Here is a 17,444-nt window from a genome sequence, read left to right on the forward strand (position 1 = left end):
CTGACTGAACTTTTTTTTGATGTTCCATACTACTGCTATTTCTATTTTTTGTCACCTCTCTTCTCTCACCTGTGGTTGTCTTCCTGCTATTTGTGATACCACTGAGATGATTGGTTTGCTTTCAACAGGAGCTGGAAAAAATTTTTTTCAGAGACAATTTACCCTTAAAATCACTAGAGCACTTTTATAGGAGGAAAGCATGGATTCTTAGCCCAGAAGATAAAATGTGTGTGAATTCCAGTGAGAATGGCAATCATTAAAAAATCCACAAATAATAAATGCTGGAGAAGATGTGGAGAAAAAGGAACCATCCTGAGCTGCTGGTGGGAATATAACTTGATATAGCCACTATGAAGACAGTATGGAGATTACTCAGAAAACTGTGAGTGGAACTACCACATGAGCCAGCATATCCCACTACTTGGCATATACCTTGAAGAAACCAAAATTGAAAAAGGCACAAGTACACAAATGTTGATTGCAGCACTAGTTACAATAGTGAGAATGAGAAGCAACCTAGATGCCCAACATCAGATAAATGGATAAGGAAACAGTGGTACATATATTGAATGGAATATTACTCAGCCATTAAAAGGAGCACATTTTTTGAGTCAGTCCTCATGAGGTGAATGAACCTAGAGCCTATTATACAGAGTGAAGTAAGTCAGAAAGAGAAAAGCAAATATTGTTATTAATGCGTATATAGAGAATCTAGAAAGATGGTACCAGTGAACCTAATTATAGGTCAATAATGGAGGCACAGACATAGAAACCAGACTTATGGACACAGGTGGGGGAGAGGAAAGAGAGGGTGGGGCGAATGGAGAGAGTAACATGGAAGCATATACGCTACCATGTGTAAAATAGGTAACCAATGGGGCTCTATACCAACCAAGAGAGGTGGGAAGGTATGGGAGGGAGGTTGAAGAGGGAGAGGAAACAGGTATACTTATGGCTGACTCATGTTGATCTAGACAGAGGTCAATGCAATATTGTGAAGCCGTTTTCCTTCAATTAAAATTAAAAAGTTTGAGGCGGGGAAGGAAAAAAAATGTGTGTGTGTGTGTGTGTGTGTTTTCTTTATGCTGAGTGTAAGTTATAAGGCAGAAAATAAGAAAGAGAGAAATATTCCAGAGCAGAAAGGCAATAAGAAGAGGGACACTGAGGTGTGAGATGGGCCCAGCATTTTAGTATAACATAACATAGAACATTATTTATATAGTGATAGTGATTTTTTTAGATTAGCACATCAGATATAATTATATATATTTACGTAATTTATGGGAGTTTTTGATCCAAAGCCTATATGTTCTGTCTATTTAACCTTCAAGCTTTCAAGAGTACTTGGTAGAGAATTTTCTGAACAATATAAAACAGAACCCAAAAGAGTTAATAAAAACAGCAGGACACAAGCATCACAAGGTCAAAGGCTATATGGACTGCACAATCATTGTTATCTATCATTAGACAACTTCCCTGGTGGCTCAGATGGTAAAGCGTCTGCCTACAATGTGGGAGACCTGGGTTCAATCCCTGGGTTGGGAAGATTCCCTGGAGAAGGAAATGGTAACCCATTCCAGTACCCTTGCCTGGAAATCCCATGGACGGAGGAGCTTGGTGCAGGCTGCTGTCCATGGGGTCATAAAGAGTCAGGCACGACTGAGTGACTTCACTTTCACATAGAGGTATAAATGTCTCTTAGATGAATGTTAGGAAGCCAGGTTTCTCCTTCTGTCTTAAACTACTTCACTGCTGCACATCTTGTTAATCTTTTTTAAATAAAATAATAATAATAATGATATAAGAGTACTATGAATATAAAATGGAAGATTGGGTAAGGGAAAATTTTAGATTTGCAAGAAATAAATATGATTATTATTTAGTTCAGTATCTCCATTGATTTGGTGTTTTAAAGTGTACAAAGTACTCCATCATAATCTATAAATATTATAAAAATAGGCAAATCACTGATAACTTCCTTTATTAGATTAAGCAATAGTTCTTACATTAGAAAAGTGGAAATCATATCCAAACTACTACATAAAAATAAATTATTCCCAGTAGTTTTAAAAACTGATTTGTTAGCATTTTAAACTTATGAATAGAGATGCTTGAACAGATAGAGTGAATTCTCATTGGCTTCCAGAGACATTTTTAAAAAGATTTACTTATTTGTTTGCTTATTTGGGGGCTGTGGTAGGTCTTAGTTGCTGCACAGGGATTTCTCTAGTTGCAGGGGTGGGCTACTCTTGTAGCGTATGGGCTTCTCATTGTGGTGGCTTCTCTTGTTGCGGAGCACAGGTTCTAGGGCTTGCAGGCTCAGTAGCTGTGGCTCACGGGCTCTAGAGTACAGTCTCAGTAGCTGTGGTACACAGGCTTAGTTGCTCCATGGTGTGTGGGATCTCCCTGGACCAGGGGTTGAATCGGTGTCCCTCGCATTGCAAGGTGGATTCTTAACAATTGGACCACCAGTGAAGCCCCAAGAACAGAGGACTTTCTTGATGGCATCTTTCATGTCTTTGTTCCTCAGACTGTAGATTATCGGGTTGAAAAGTGGGGCAAGGACAGCAAACATTAGTGCAATGGCCTTGTCCAGTAGTGGTGGGAAAGTGACAGAGAAACGCAGGTACATGAGTGTCACACTGCCAAAAAACAGGAAGAAAATAGTAATGTGGGCTGCACAAGTGGAGAATGCCTTCTGACGGCTCTTACCCGAGGGAATCCTCAGGATCACAACAATGATTCTTAGATAGGAAAGGGTGATAATACAAACAGAAGTCAGGATGGAAATAGCATGAATTACATCTTCAATCAGAATCATAGATGTATCTGTACAGGCTAAGCGTAATACAGGTTCAAAGTCACAGAAGAGTTGATGAATTTGGTTGGGACCACAGAATGGAAGAGTAGAAATCCACACAATCTCAGGCAGTAGCATAAGGAAGCCAAAGATGCTAGAACCAGCAGAAAGTTGGATGCATAGTCGAGGGGTCATAATGGTTGCATAGCGGAGGGGATGGCAGATGGCAACGTACCTATCAATGGCCATCACTGTAAGGACTAGGGCTTCTGTGACCCCAAGTGAGTGAAAAAAATACATTTGCAGGAGGCAGCCAATGAAAGAAATAGTCTTCTCTTTACTAACAAGGTTGGAGAGCATCTTGGGGATGGTCACTGTGGTGTACCAAATCTCCAGGAAGGAGAAGATGCTGATGAAATTGTACATGGGATTGTGGAGACGTGCATCCAGCTGGACAGCAAAGAAGATCATGAAATTTCCAACAATAATGAACACGTACATTAAGAACAAAGGAATGAAGAATAAGAGACTGCCCTTCTCAAACTGAGGGAAGTCAGAGAAATAAAACTCAGTCACCATTGTCTGATTCTCCTGATCCATATTTTCAGGTGTTTCACTTGTTGGCTAGTGAAATCAAAGTGAAATCAAAACAGTCAGAACTCTACCTAAGTTAAATAACCACTATAAACTTTCTTTTCAAGCAGCTCATCAGCCTTGAAATGAGGTTGATTAAACAAAATATTTATGTGCATTGCTTTGCAAATTATAAAGTGAGTATGTCTAACTTGCAAATACATTTTTAGTAATTATAACACATTGTATTATCAACTATTCTGAGAGCTAAGCAAACAGTTTTGCTATTTGGACATTTAAATTGGTACAAACTCTCCTGAATGGCAATTTGGCAATCTTTTTTAAGAGTTTTGAGACTTTTTAGATAATTCATTTCACCATATAGCCCAAGAAAATAATGTTAAATATTAAAACAAATACAAGGATATTCATTGGAATATTTATTATAATAGCAAATTGGAAATACCTTAAATAAGTAAACATTTTTATTTTTGATATTAAATATTGGAGACACAAAATGAGTTGTGACAAAATGATCCCCTTTGTGGATAAAAGTAAAAATTTTTAAGTGGGTATCTTACAAATCAAGTGCAGGTACTGTCTTTTCTTGCTGGCTTCATAGTTAGAAAAATAGAGTAAAGAGAAGAAGTAAATATCATACTGAATTCAATTTACTTTAAAACACAACAGCTTAGACCCATGCAATATACCTTTGTGTGCAAATTAATCTAGGTTAGTTAATGGTCAATGGTAAAGAGCATTAGCTAATAGTTGAAATATACTAGTCGAGAAATCACACTCTAGGAGTGGTTTGATGACATGTCAAAAGCTTTGATTAGCAGTCTATAGCCAGAGGCAGATAGTTTCAAGTATCCAGAATGGCATCTTCACCATGTGTGCTTAGATGCTCAGTTGTCTGAGTCTTTGTGACCTTTTGGATTGGAGCCCACCAGGCTACTCTAGGGGCTTCCCTGGTGATCAGATGGTAAAGAATCTGTCCACAATGCAGGAGACCCGTGTTCGATCCCTGGGTAGGGAAGATCTCCTGGAGAAGGGACCGACAACCCACTCTAATATTCTTGCCCGGAAAATTCCATGGACAGAGGAGCCTGGCAGGCTACAGTTCATGGGGCTGTGACTAACACTTAGACTTTCAGGCCACTCTGTCCATGGGATCTTTCAGGCAAGAATATTGCAATGGGTTGCCATTTTCCTTCTTCAAGGGATTTTCCTGACCCAGGGACCAAGCCTGCGTCTCCTGTGTTGCCTTTATTGCAGGCGGATTAATTAACTGTTGAGCCTTCAGGAAAGTGGGCTCATTAATTAGCGTAGGGCAGATTTTCTCAACTTCAGCACTACTAACATTGTATATCAGATCATTTTTTTGCTAGGGATGAGGAAGAGAGAGGTTTTCCATGTATTGTAGGCAATTTAGCATCAGTTCTAGCTTCTACTAGAAATCAGTAGCCCAGACCCTTTCCTCAGTCATGATAAACAAAATGTCTCTAGAAATTGCTAAATATTTCTGCAGGGGAACAGTGGAAGTAAAGTTGTCCCAGCTGAAAATCAGCAGTATAAGGAACTTTAGGTTTCTTTCTTTAGTTAAAAACCAGGTGACCAATATATGTGGCCTGGCTAGAAATAAACCTAAACCATTTCTTGAAGTAGCATTAGAATAAGAGCTTGTCATGCTGCCTATACAGTGTGGAAGTGTGGAATAGACCCGTAATTCATTCATTTCTGCGCTCCTCCCTTAACAGAGGATCTATCACATGATTTCACCATGTTAGTTTTTCCTCCAGTGAGAATTTGGTTACATTTTATCTTTGATAGAGCCTTTCATTCATTCTAATCAGAGGGACTAAGGAATAGAGTTGGAATTTCCTTGGGCTTCCAAAACCAGATTTAATATTGGTTTTCGTACCTGCTTGCTAGTAAATATTTGTGTGCCTGGCAAAATTCTGAGACTTGCCTTCAATGAACTAGCTAATAGTTTAGCTCTTGTACATGGGACATCTATAATTTTGTAATGTGACAGGAGTGATAAATAACACTGTAATGTTAATCAGACTACAATGTATAAATGCATAAAATAAACACAAACACCTTAAATTTATACAGTGTTATATGTCAATTATATCTCAATTATTAAAAATTTAAATAAATAAACAAGTCAGCAGAGGTAAAGAGTCATAATTCTAGTGGCCCAGACAAAAATGATCTCTCAAGGGCTAATGTCCCAGACAAAATTTAATAGATTATCTTATGACCATCTCTAGTCCTATAGCACACATTATCCAAAATCCCTCATTCCTGAACTACTTACTATCTTTCCCCCTACCTCACAAGCCTACAAAATGTCAACAGATCTTCTACAAGTCTTAATTTAAAACCAACAGAAAAATAATCTGATTTTCTGGGCTTCTTCCCCTATGTAGGGCACTCACCCATATGTCAAAGTACAGAGCCCACCATTCATCCCATACCTACCTCTTCCAGAAATTCAGAGGGCTCCCTCCTATTTCCCAAATGTCTTCATTTTTACTGTTCTGCAGTCCAACAAATCAGAAGTTTCTAGCCACAATCACAAATCAACGTTCTCAGGGACTAGTTGGTAGGGTAGGGAATAGCTTTCTTCTGTAGGGCTCTCCCTCAGTGCCTAAAGGAAATCAACTCCATGTCCCATGTGGTTAATTAGGAATGCATTTGCTGCCAAGCTCCCTTTCAGGGAGTTGCCCTACCTATGGGAAGTTAGGTCTTTGAGTCAGGCTAGAAATCAGATGGAAAGAGATACTTCGTTTCTTTTCTGAACAAAGTATGAAAGAATTGTTTGTATAAAAAGAGTCTGCTGAGACACAGGAAGGTTAAGGAACAAGAGGAGCTAAGCTAACAAAATGTGGTTCAAAGGAAGGATTATCTTCACTCTTCATTGAAGCAGTTTCAGAGCAGTTTGGTGATAGCACAGTACAACTCAAGTATATTCTAGAAAATTCTGTCAGCAGCTGTGCAGCACACCTCAGCAGAACTTCTTCAAAAGGATCTAGGACCATTAGTAGTGGTAGTGGGAAGGAGGGGTTCACGTGCATGAGATTTCACTGACTTCAGTGGTTCCAGAGGCAGATGGCTCCAAAAGCTGGGGTTAGGATTTAACACTCCTTGACTGCAAGATAAAGCTTACTATTAAATTATTTGACCCAGTTTCCTACCACTTGCTCAGTATCTTTAGTTTCTTTTTTACTACTGACTCCTCCCTCCCTTCCAAGCACGCATGTTTTACTACTTTATCATAGTATCTAAGAAACTATATATCTACTATAACTTAAAGAAAGTTATCTTTGATTACATTACCTGCTCTAGTTCTCCCATCTTTTCATTATCAAATGTCTCAAATATCATCCATACTGGTTGATTCATTTGTATTAGTTTTATTCATTCATCTTCCACAGACTATGCAGAAGCCATATGGCTAAAATTATATTAACTCCTCATTTGCCAATGTTCCACGAACCACAAAATTTTATTGCCATTTTTTCAGTTTTCATATTCCCTGACAAATATTCACTCAGCAAATATATCCAAGGTGGTTTTAAGACATTGGTGGGCTTCCCTGGTGGCTCAGAATCTGCTTTCAATGTGGGAGACCTGAATTTGATCCTTGGGTCTGGAGGATTCCCCTGGAGGAGGAAATTGCTCCTCATTCCAGTATTCTTGCCTGGAGAATCCATGGACAGAGGAGCATGGAGGGCTACAGTTAATGGAGTCAGAGAGAGTTTGACATGATTGAGTGACTAACACTTCCAACACTTTAAGACATTGAGAATAAGGAATAACAGTAAGACTAGATCATTTCCAAATCTCACCCATTGATCATTTATTTGTTTTTGTACTTTTTTGCCTTGATTTTCATGACACAGCTGTGTCTTTGTTCTCTTAGTTCCCTGGATATTTTGGAACAAGACAGTAAGATAGACTTAGGTTCTAATTCTGACTTTGTCACCTTCTTAGCTACATGACTATGGGGATAATACATAAGTCATTTAAACTTTAGTTTCCTCAATTTAAAGTGGTTGATAATAATAAATAACTTATAAAAATACTGAAATGAGAAGAAATATATCATTGCTTTTGTGCATTTTTAGCACATACTTAACCCGGTAAATAAGAGTTATGTATTATATTCCTCCACCCACCAATAACCTTCCAGTCTCTCTTGCTATTTCTGACACTGTTTTCAACTATCTAATGCATCCTCATAGTTCAATTATAATCTTTATTTAACACTTATATTTAAGTCCATAGACTTTTCATCTCTTCTGAAGTCCACTTCTTCATCCTTAATGGCAATAAGAGATTTCTGTTTATAAGTTTGCCCACACATTCAGAATAACATATCTATAACTCATAATTTCCCCCCTTTACTAGCTTTTGCTTTAGCTGCTGCTGTATTTATCAATAATGGTGCCTGACTAACTCAAACTTAAAATCTGTCTCTTTAATGCTCTTCTTTCCAACATGCCCTACATAGTCAGTTGTCAGACCTTATTGATTATTCATATTTATTCTTATCCCTTTTATCCTTTAGCTTCATTATTACTGTCTTATTTAGGCCTTTATTCCAGACCATTGCAGAAAAGAGTCTGATGCTTGAATAGTGATGAATAAATGCTAGTTAAATGAATTAATGACATTTCTCATTTCCATAATTTCTCTGTATTCTGCATATTAAAGTGCAATTTTGCGCATTAATGTCCACTCTAAAATTACCTAATAACTTCATACTGCTTGCAAAATATATTTTAAAAATCCCAACGCTTGACATTCTAGATCTCCAAATCCACCTAATTTAATCCTCCAATGCTATTTCTCCACTGATTCACTCTACAAGCCCTCCGTTTCAAATCAAATATATTTAATATCTTACAAACATAGTTCTTGTATTTTCATGGCTAGACCTTTGTTTATCTTCTTCATTAAGCATATGTTACTTGAGTTCTATATAAGTCCCTGGGCTGTGTACTAGAAATTCAAATATGAATAGATAATTATAGATCACCATTAAATTTCTTAGAATCTGGATATATAACTAAATAATTTCAACAACATATGTATGTATGAGATGCTTTAGGAACACTAAAAAGACCCCCCAAAAACAACCTGGGAACCAAGAAAGGCTTCCTGAAGAAGAGGGTAATGTACTGAAACTTGAAAAATTAATAAGAATTACAGAGGTGAAGTGTGTGCCTATATTTAGGGTGGAAAGAAGGCAGGGTTGAAATTTTAGGAAGAGGGAGGAATAGGGAAAAAGCCCAAAGCACGATAGATCAAAATAGCATTGTGAGGGTATGGCTACAAACAGCTTGGTTGCTGGGACTTACAGTTCAAGGCAGGGAATAGGGTAGAAAATAGAAAAATGTAAAGTAAAAGTCCAGGAATGTCCTTATTTTCCCTGCCTTTCTTCTTAGTTAAACCAAGTCCTATTAAATGATACTGCAAGCTAAGTGAAAGATCATTTTAGCGAATATATATTTGGGAATAATTAAAGTTATAATCAAAGGGAAAGGTTAATCTTTAGCTAATTTTGAGTTTTGAGGCTCAAGGTTCAATTTTGCCCTTGCATTTTTTGGCTATGTGAACTGGAGCAAGGCTTTAACTGCTCTGAATTATTCCATCTGTAAAATGGGAATAACTCTAGTCTTGGCTATCTCATACAAACAGCGTTTTATATTTAATTGTGGTAAAAAATGTGTAATATAAAATTTACCATGTTAATCATTTTAAGCTTACAAATTATTTTTCTAAAGAATTAAATGAGGGGGAGGGAGGCTCAAAATGGAGATGATACACACACACACACACACACACACACACACACACGGACACATATATATGTCTGGCTCTAGGAGATTGATCATACCGTTGTGGTTATCTGAGTCATTGAGATCATTTTTGTACAGTTCTTCTGTGTATTCTTACCACCTCTTCTTAATATCATGTGCTTTTATTAAGTCCATACTATTCTGTCCTTTATTGTGCCCATTGTGCATGAAATGTTCCCTTGGTATCTCTGATTTTTTTAAGAGATCTCTAATCTTTCCCATTCTATTGTTTTCCTCTATTGCTTTGTATTCATCAGTTAGGAAGGCTTTCTTATCTCTCCTTGCTATTCTTGGAACTCAGCATTCAAACGGGTATATCTTTCCTTTTCTTCTTTGCCTTTCACTTCTCTTCTTTTCTCAGCTATTTGTAAGGCCTCCTCAAACAACAATTTTGCCTTTTTGCATTTCTTCTTCTTGGGGACAGTTTTGGTTACTGCTTCCTGTACAATGCTCAGAACCTCTGTTCATAGTTCTTCAAGCACTCTATCAATTCTAATACCTTGAGTCTATTTGTCATTTCCATTGTATAATCATAAGGGATTCGATTTAGGTCATACCTGAATGGTCTAGTGGTTTTCCCTATTTTCTTCAATTTAAGTCTGATTTTGGTAATAAGGAGTTCATGATCTTAGCCACACTCAAATGTATAAAATTGTGACACATTCACATAGTTTTATGGCAGAAACCAGCACCTTATAATTATCCTCCAATTAAACAATAAATTTTTAAATAAGAATTAAATGAATGTGTATTTAAAACTTCAGGAATATATTATTATCATCATCTCAGCTGAAGTGGAAAACATAGTGAAAAATGAGTGAAAGGCTGAGAAGAAAGTAGTGTTTGCTGGTGGTCTGGTTCAGAGAGGTGTGGTCTTGCGAGAATTCTATTCTGACACCCATTGTCATTCTGGGCCCCAGTGCCTAGATCTATACTCCCTTATGAGAGATAAGATTATTTAGCCACAGGAAAGTTTTGAGACCTGATCCCCTCAGGAATGTCTAGTTACCATGTGACATGTTTCCTCTGATAGGTCCCTTAGAGTGGAGAATGAGATGTACCACTTTTTAAAGATCCTGTGTTATCTAAAGAGAAACTCCCAGGCAAGATAATCTTTCCATTCTAGATACTCCAGAAAGAGAGTGCAGAAACATCTATAGTCTCACTGACAAACTAGCAGGAGGGGCAGGTTGCCGCAGAGATTCTGAGAAACATTCTTGTGGTCTCAGACAAGATATGTGATAAGCCAGTTGAGCATGCTAACCTGCGTTTGGTACCCAAATTAACCTGTTTTTTCAAGTTAAATTTTCTTTTCAGGTTAAAATTTTCTTAGACTATGGAGCAAAACTTCATATGTTTAGAACTGTATTATATAAGTAAAGAAATTAGAATAAGTAAAGAAATTAGAAAGGATATTAGGAAGAATATTGCTCATCTAACAGATGAAGATATTAATGATATCTAAGGTCTTTCTAACACTAAAATTTTAAAGTCAAAAGAACTGTGGCTTCCTGAGGACTTAAAGAGAATTTTACTTCTTTATTTCCAGGACTGCAATCTAATTCAAGTTTCTTTTTACTCTACAGTGAAAATCTGTAGGCTGAACTCCTTGGGCATTGCTGATTATCTGTCATGCCAGAATTTTCTTAAGTGTACTTTATGTGTCTCAGGAGCAAAAATTAATGTTTTATTTAACTTTATATAGCCCTTGAACCTTCAGCGAGCTTCCCAGGTGGCACTTGTGGTAAAGAACCTGCCTGCCAATGCAAGAAATGTAAGAGACACAGGTTCTATCTCTAGGTTGGGAAGATCCCTGGAGGAGGGCATGGCAACCCACTCTGGTATTTGTGCCTGGAAAATCCCATGGACAGAGGAGCCTGGCAGGATACAGTCCATTAGGTTGCAAAGACTCAGACATGGCTTAGCGCACACTTATGCACAAACCTTCAGCAGTGATTGGCACCTAGCAGAGGATCAATAAATATATGAATGTAATTGAACTGATGTACAGATGATAGATAACAATGTAAACTTGCTAGTGAGAAGAGCCTCACTCAAAGTAAGAAATAGTCACTGTAGATGCCTTTAATAAGCCACTTAGCTCTGAAATTCCATGTTTCATAGCTCCATGGTCTCTTGCTTTATCCATCTGTGTTCTCTATAATGACTACTCAGGATGGCCATTCTCTGGCATTTTAGGCTGAGAAAAGATAATACACAGGAGACAGAAATGTGGCTGCTTCCAACAGAGAAAACTCAGATCTCTCACATCTTTCTCAGTGCATGCCCTCTGCCCTTCTGCTTCACTGGTGCCTGCTTCCTTCCAAAACCTGGCTCTCCTATCTTTCTTCCTCAAGTCTTGAGACATAAAGTAAGAGGCATCTTCTAAAACTAATTTTCCTAGTCTTCAATGCATTTATTTTAACCTCTCTTTGACCTGAGTGGGGGAAAAACACATTACCTCTCTCATCTCATACCTAGGACAGTTGTAAACACATAGTGGTACTCAGAGAAGAAAACAGAATGAATGATGAATCCTGATCTAAATTTTGCAGTGTGGTACAAATAATAATAATGACTAAAGACCTAAAGACCAATATTTCAATTATTGCTTTGGATCCATGTGAATTTGGGAAATTACTTTTCCCCTCTAGTTCTTAATTTCTCTACCTGTAAAACAATGATAATAATCTCCCTAGCATGCACGCGTGCCTGCTCAATTGCTTCAGCCATGTCTGACTCTTTGCGACCTGATGGCCTATAGCCTATGAGGCTCCTCTGTCCATGGGATTTCCCAGGCAAGAATATTGGAGTGGATTGCCATTTCCTCCTCCAGGGGATCTTCCAGAATCAGGACTCAAACCCAGATCTCCTGCATTGCTGGCATATTATTTACTGTCTGATGTGGGTCTCCTGCATTGCAGGCAGATTCTTTACCATCTGAGCCACCAGGGGAAAATGCAAAAAAAGATGTGTTAAATATCATGAAAGAAGAAAATATAAAGTATTCTTAAGAGAGGGTGTTTACTTCTGGCAGTGAGAATCAGTGAGACTTTTATGATAATAGGAGCATTTACTGGATATTGGCAATTGGATTCCAATAGGAAGAGATCAAGAAAATGGAAGAAAATAATGATATAAAAATAAAATGCAGAAAATTGGTCCTATATGGCAGAGCTGATGAGCATATAGAAAAATATTTGGCTTAAAACTTTGACTAGTAGACGTGAAAGACAAATACATGACACCGCTTATATGTGGAACCCCCAAAATGGTACAAACAAACTGATTTACAAAGCAGAAATAGAGAAGCAGATATAGATGACAAATTTATAGTTACCAGGGGAAAGGGGGCCAGGAGGGATAAAATGAGAGATGGGAATTGACATAGACACAGTACTATTGTGTTATTCAAAAATATATCAAACAGACAGGTCAGGGGCAGAGACTGAGAGGAACTACCTGACATCCAAGGTAAGGAGCAGTGGCTGTGCTTTCCTGGAGCGGCTCTCCTGTCCAAGGTAAGAGAAACCCAAGTAAGATGGTAGGCTCTGAGAAAGAGAATCAGAGGGCAGACAGACTGAAACCACAACACAGACAACTGGCCTACCTGATCACATGGACTGCAGCTTGTCTAACTCAAAGAAACTAAGCCATGCTATGTGGGGCCACACAAGATGGGCGGGTCATGGTGGAGAGGTCTGACAGAACATGGTCCACTGGAGAAGGGAATGGCAAACCATTTCAGTATTCTTGCCTTAAGAACCCCATGAACAGTATGAAAAGGCAAAAAAAAAAAAAAAATAGGACACTGAAAGATGAACTCCCCAGGTTGGTAGGTGCCCAATATGTTACTGGAGATAAGTGGAGAAATAACTCCAGAAAGAATGAAGGGATGGAGCCAAAGCAAAAACAACACCCAGTTGTAGATGTCACTGGTGATAGAGGCAAGATCCAATGAATAAAGAGCAATATTGCATAGGAACCTGGAATGTTAGGTCCATGAATCAAGGCAAATTGGAAGTGGTCAAACAGGAGATGGCAAGAGTGAACATCAACATTCTAGAAATCAGTGAACTAAAATGGACTGGAATGGGTGAATTTAACTCAGATGACCATTATATCTACTACTGTGGTCAGGAATCCCTTAGAAGAAATGGAGTAGTGCAGTACTTGGATGCAATATCAAAAACAACAGAATGATCTCTGTTCATTTCTGAAGCAAACAATTCAATATCACGGTAATCCAAGTCTATGCCCCAACCAGGAAAACTGAAGATGCTGAAGTTGAATGGTTATGAAGACCTACAAGATCTTTTAGAACTAACACCCAAAAAAGATGTTCTTTTCATTACAGGGGACTGGAATGCAAAAGTAGCAAGTCAAGAAATACCTGGAGTAACAGGTAAATTTGGCCTTGGAAAGCAGAATGAAACAGGGAAAAGGCTGATAAAGTTTTGCCAAGAGAACACACTGGTCATAGCAAACACCCTCTTCCAACAACACAAGAAAAGACTCTACACATGGACATCACCAGATGGTCAACACCAAAATCAAATTGATTATATTCTTTGCTGCCAAAGATGGAGAAGCTCTATAAAGTCAGCAAAAACAAGACCAGGCGTGGACTGTGGCTCAGATCGTGAACTCCTTATTGCCAAATTCAGACATAAATTGAAGAAAGTGGGGAAAACCACTAGACAATTCAGGTATGACCTAAATGAAATCCCTTATGATTATACAGTGGAAGTGAGATATAGATTTAAGGGACTAGATCTGATAAACAGACTTCCTGATTAAATATGGATGAAAGTTTGTGACATTGTACAGAAGACAGGGATCAAGACTAATCCCACAAAAAAGAAATGCAAAAAAGCAAAATGGTTGTCTGAGGAAGCCTTACAAATACCTTAAAAAGAAGAGAAGTGAAAAGCAAAGGAGAAAAGGAAAGATATAACCATTTGAATGCAGAGTTCCATGAATAGAAAGGAGAGATAAGAAAGCCTTCCTCAGTGATCAGTGCAAAGAAATAGAGGAAAACAATAGAATATGAAAAAGTAGAGATCTCAAAGAAAATTAGAGATACCAAGATAATATTTCATGGAAAGATGGGCTCAATAAAGGACAGAAATGGTATGGACCTAACAGAAGCAGAAGATATTTAGAAGAGGTGGCAAGAATACACAGAAGAACTGTACGAAAAAGATCTTCACGACCAAGATAATCACGATGGTGTGATCACTCACCTGGAGCCAGACATCCTGGAATGTGAAGTCAAAGTGGCCTTAGGAAGCATCACTACAAACAAAGCTAATGGATGTGATGGAATTCCAGTTGAGCTATTTCAAATCCTAAAAGATGATACTGTGAAAGTGCTACATCAAAGAAAGGCAGTGCCAAAGAATGCTCAAACTACTGCACAATTGCATTCATCTCACACGCTAGTAAAGTAATGCTCAAAATTCTCCAAGCTAGGCTTCAGCAATACGTGAACTGTGAAATTCCAGATGTTCAAGCTGGTTTTAGAAAAGTCAAAGGAACCAGAGATCAAATTGCCAACATCCGCTGGATCATAGAAAAAGCAAGAGAGTTCCAGAAAAACATCTTTCTTCTTTTATGACTATGCCAAAGCCTTTGACTGTGTGGATCATAATAAACTGAGGAAAATTCTGAAAGAGATGGGAATACCAGACCACCTGACCTGCCTCTTGAAGAAGAAAAGTCGCTCAGTCGTGTCCGACTCTTTGTGACCCCATGGACTGTAGCCTACTAGGCTCCTCCCTCCATGGGATTCTCCAGGCAAGAGTACTGGAATGGATTGCCATTTCCTTCTCCAGGGGATCTTCCTGACCCAGGGATCGAACCCTGGTCTCCTGCATTCCAGGCAGACACTTTAACCTCTGAGCCACCAGGGAAGTCCCGACCTGCCTCTTGAGAAACCTGTATACAGGTCAGGAAGCAACAGTTAGAACTGGACATGGAACAACAGACTAGTTCCAAATAGGAAAAGGAGTACATCAAGGCTGTGTATTGTCACCCTGCTTATTTAACTTATATGCAGAGTACATCATGAGAAACACTGGACTGGAGGAAGCACAAGCTGGAATCAAGTTGCCAGGAGAAATATCAATAACCTCAGATATGCAGATGATACCAACCTTATAGCAGAAAGCAAAGAACTAAAGAGCCTCTTGTTGAAAGTGGAAGAGGAGAGTGAAAAAGTTGGCTTAGAGCTCAACATTCAGAAAACTAAGATCATGGTATCCGGTCCCAACACTTTATGGCAAATAGTTGGGGAAACAGTGGAAACAGTGGCTGCCTGTATTTTGTTGGGCTCCAAAATCACTGCAGATGGTGATTGCAGCCATGGAATTAAAAGACGCTTACTCCTTGGAAGGAAAGTTATGACTAACCTAGATAGCATATTAAAAAGCAGGGGCATTACTTTGTCAACAAAGGTCCATCTAATCAAGGCTCTGGATTTTCCTGTAGTCATGTATGGATGTGAGAGTTGGACCATAAAGGAAGCTGATTGCCGAAGAATTGATGCTTTTGAACTGCGGTGTTGGAGAAGATTCTTGAGAGTACCTTGGACTGCAAGGAGATCCAACCAGTCCATCCTAAAGGAGATCAGTCCTGGGTGTTCATTGAAAGGACTGATGTTGAAGCTGAGACTCCAATATTTTGGCCACCTGAGGCAAAGAGCTAACTCATTTGAAAAGACCCTGATGTTGGGAAAGATTGAAAGCAGGTGGAGAAGGGGACCACAGAGGATGAAATTGTTGGATGGCATCACCAACTAAATGGACATAAGTTTGGGTAAATTGCTGGAGTTGGTGGTTTACAGGGAGGCCTGGCGTGCTGCAGTTCATGGGGTCGCAAAGAGTCGGACACGACTGAGCGACTTATCTGGACTGAACTGTATAAAGACCTGCTGTATAACACAGGGAATTCTACATAGTACTCTCCAGTGACCTAGATGGGAAAAGAATCTGAAAAGTAATGGATCTATGTATATGTATAACTGATTCACATTGCTGTACACCTGAAACTGAGCAACATCATGAAGTAACTACACCTCAATAATTTTTAAAATTAATAAATTAATTGAAATCCATAAAAGATAAGAAAAAGAAAAATATTGATTGGAACCTGTTGAGAAAAGCCAATAAATATAAGGCTATGATCTTTGGGTTTACCCTTTAATGTTTTTGAAAAGACAAGGGACAGTCAGACCATGCATAGAAATATTCATCTGTAGAATGACTTCATGGAGGTAAGATGAGTGAAAAAGATGTTAAAATAGTTAATAGATAAGCATACTGCTATACTTAAGTTTAATTAACTTTTCAAAAAATTTAGTTGCCCTTTCTTCCAAACATGGCCTGATTTCTATTGCAGCTGATTTTTGTGACATTTTCTTCCCAAAACTGCCAAAGTTATTAGAGAAGCTATTTTTTTTTTTTTAATTTCAGGATGATTTTCTCCTCCCTTTGGTTCTTAGATGTGGTCTTTTTAGAAGGAATGGGATGAGCAAGGGTGAAATTACATGTTTGTCCAAAATTCAATGGCCACTTTTCAGATATACTGTGATTCTGAAGAGACTCTTGGTCTGAGCACCTATCAATATCAATCACTGAGGGAAGAGAAGGAGAGGGAGTTACAGAGAAAGCAGAGGAGAGGAGGGATATTTTCTTGTGTCTGGGTTCCTATGCTCTAAATGGAAAATAGACTGGCTGCTATGAAACCAACAGAAAAGAGACAGAGGGATAAAGGTGGCCAATCTAAGATTAGATAGCAGAGCTAGAAAATATGAGTGAGCAACTGAAGACTTACTGAGTGGAGTGTTTTTGATGGTGTTTTATATTTTTTAATTGCTTTTCTAAAAACAGGAATTGAGAATAGTCAAAAAGAAAGGTATGTGTTTTAAAGCTAAACACAGAGTGGGACAAAAAACTCAGAAATTAAAAAATTGACTGCACCTCCAGAAAATAATTCAAGAGAATTAAAATTGTGTGCTGCTTTGTGTTTTCTTCATATCATTTGAAGATGTTTACAAAAAGATTCATTTAGGGGTTCAAAAGCAAGCATTTCAGATGTTCCTGCATAGAGGTGCAACTGGAGCGATTTCTAACTGGCCTGTTTAGGGCCCCAGCAGCAGGTTAAGTAACTGATTACAGAAAAGAGCAAAGCAA

The 17,444-nt window shown here is 38.3% G+C and overlaps 1 protein-coding gene across 1 annotated transcript; it reads right to left on the reverse strand.

Moving 5' to 3' along the window:
- Positions 1–256: 256 nt before the first annotated feature.
- Positions 257–9,308, reverse strand: LOC138437717 (olfactory receptor 6K3-like). Its single transcript, XM_069585571.1, has 3 exons — positions 9,288–9,308; positions 2,488–3,391; positions 257–348 (listed from the first exon to the last, which is right to left on the reverse strand). The coding sequence occupies exons 1-3, from the start codon at positions 9,306–9,308 to the stop codon at positions 257–259; spliced, it is 1,017 nt and encodes a 338-aa protein (XP_069441672.1).
- Positions 9,309–17,444: the final 8,136 nt, after the last annotated feature.

Source organism: Ovis canadensis, chromosome 1 (assembly GCF_042477335.2).
Source record: "Ovis canadensis isolate MfBH-ARS-UI-01 breed Bighorn chromosome 1, ARS-UI_OviCan_v2, whole genome shotgun sequence".
In the NCBI taxonomy this organism is placed as follows: domain Eukaryota; kingdom Metazoa; phylum Chordata; class Mammalia; order Artiodactyla; family Bovidae; genus Ovis; species Ovis canadensis.

Excerpts from the sequence above, each read along its gene's own strand:
- LOC138437717 (XM_069585571.1), bottom strand. The coding sequence starts at position 9,308 with ATGACTCAGATAACCACAACG. Across the intron at positions 3,392-9,287 it reads TGACTCAGATAACCACAACG|GAGAATCAGACAATGGTGAC; the intron begins GTATGATCAATC and ends AATATGGATCAG. Across the intron at positions 349-2,487 it reads TGCCATCAAGAAAGTCCTCT|TGGCTATATCAAGTTATATT; the intron begins GTTCTTGGGGCT and ends CTGTCTTCATAG.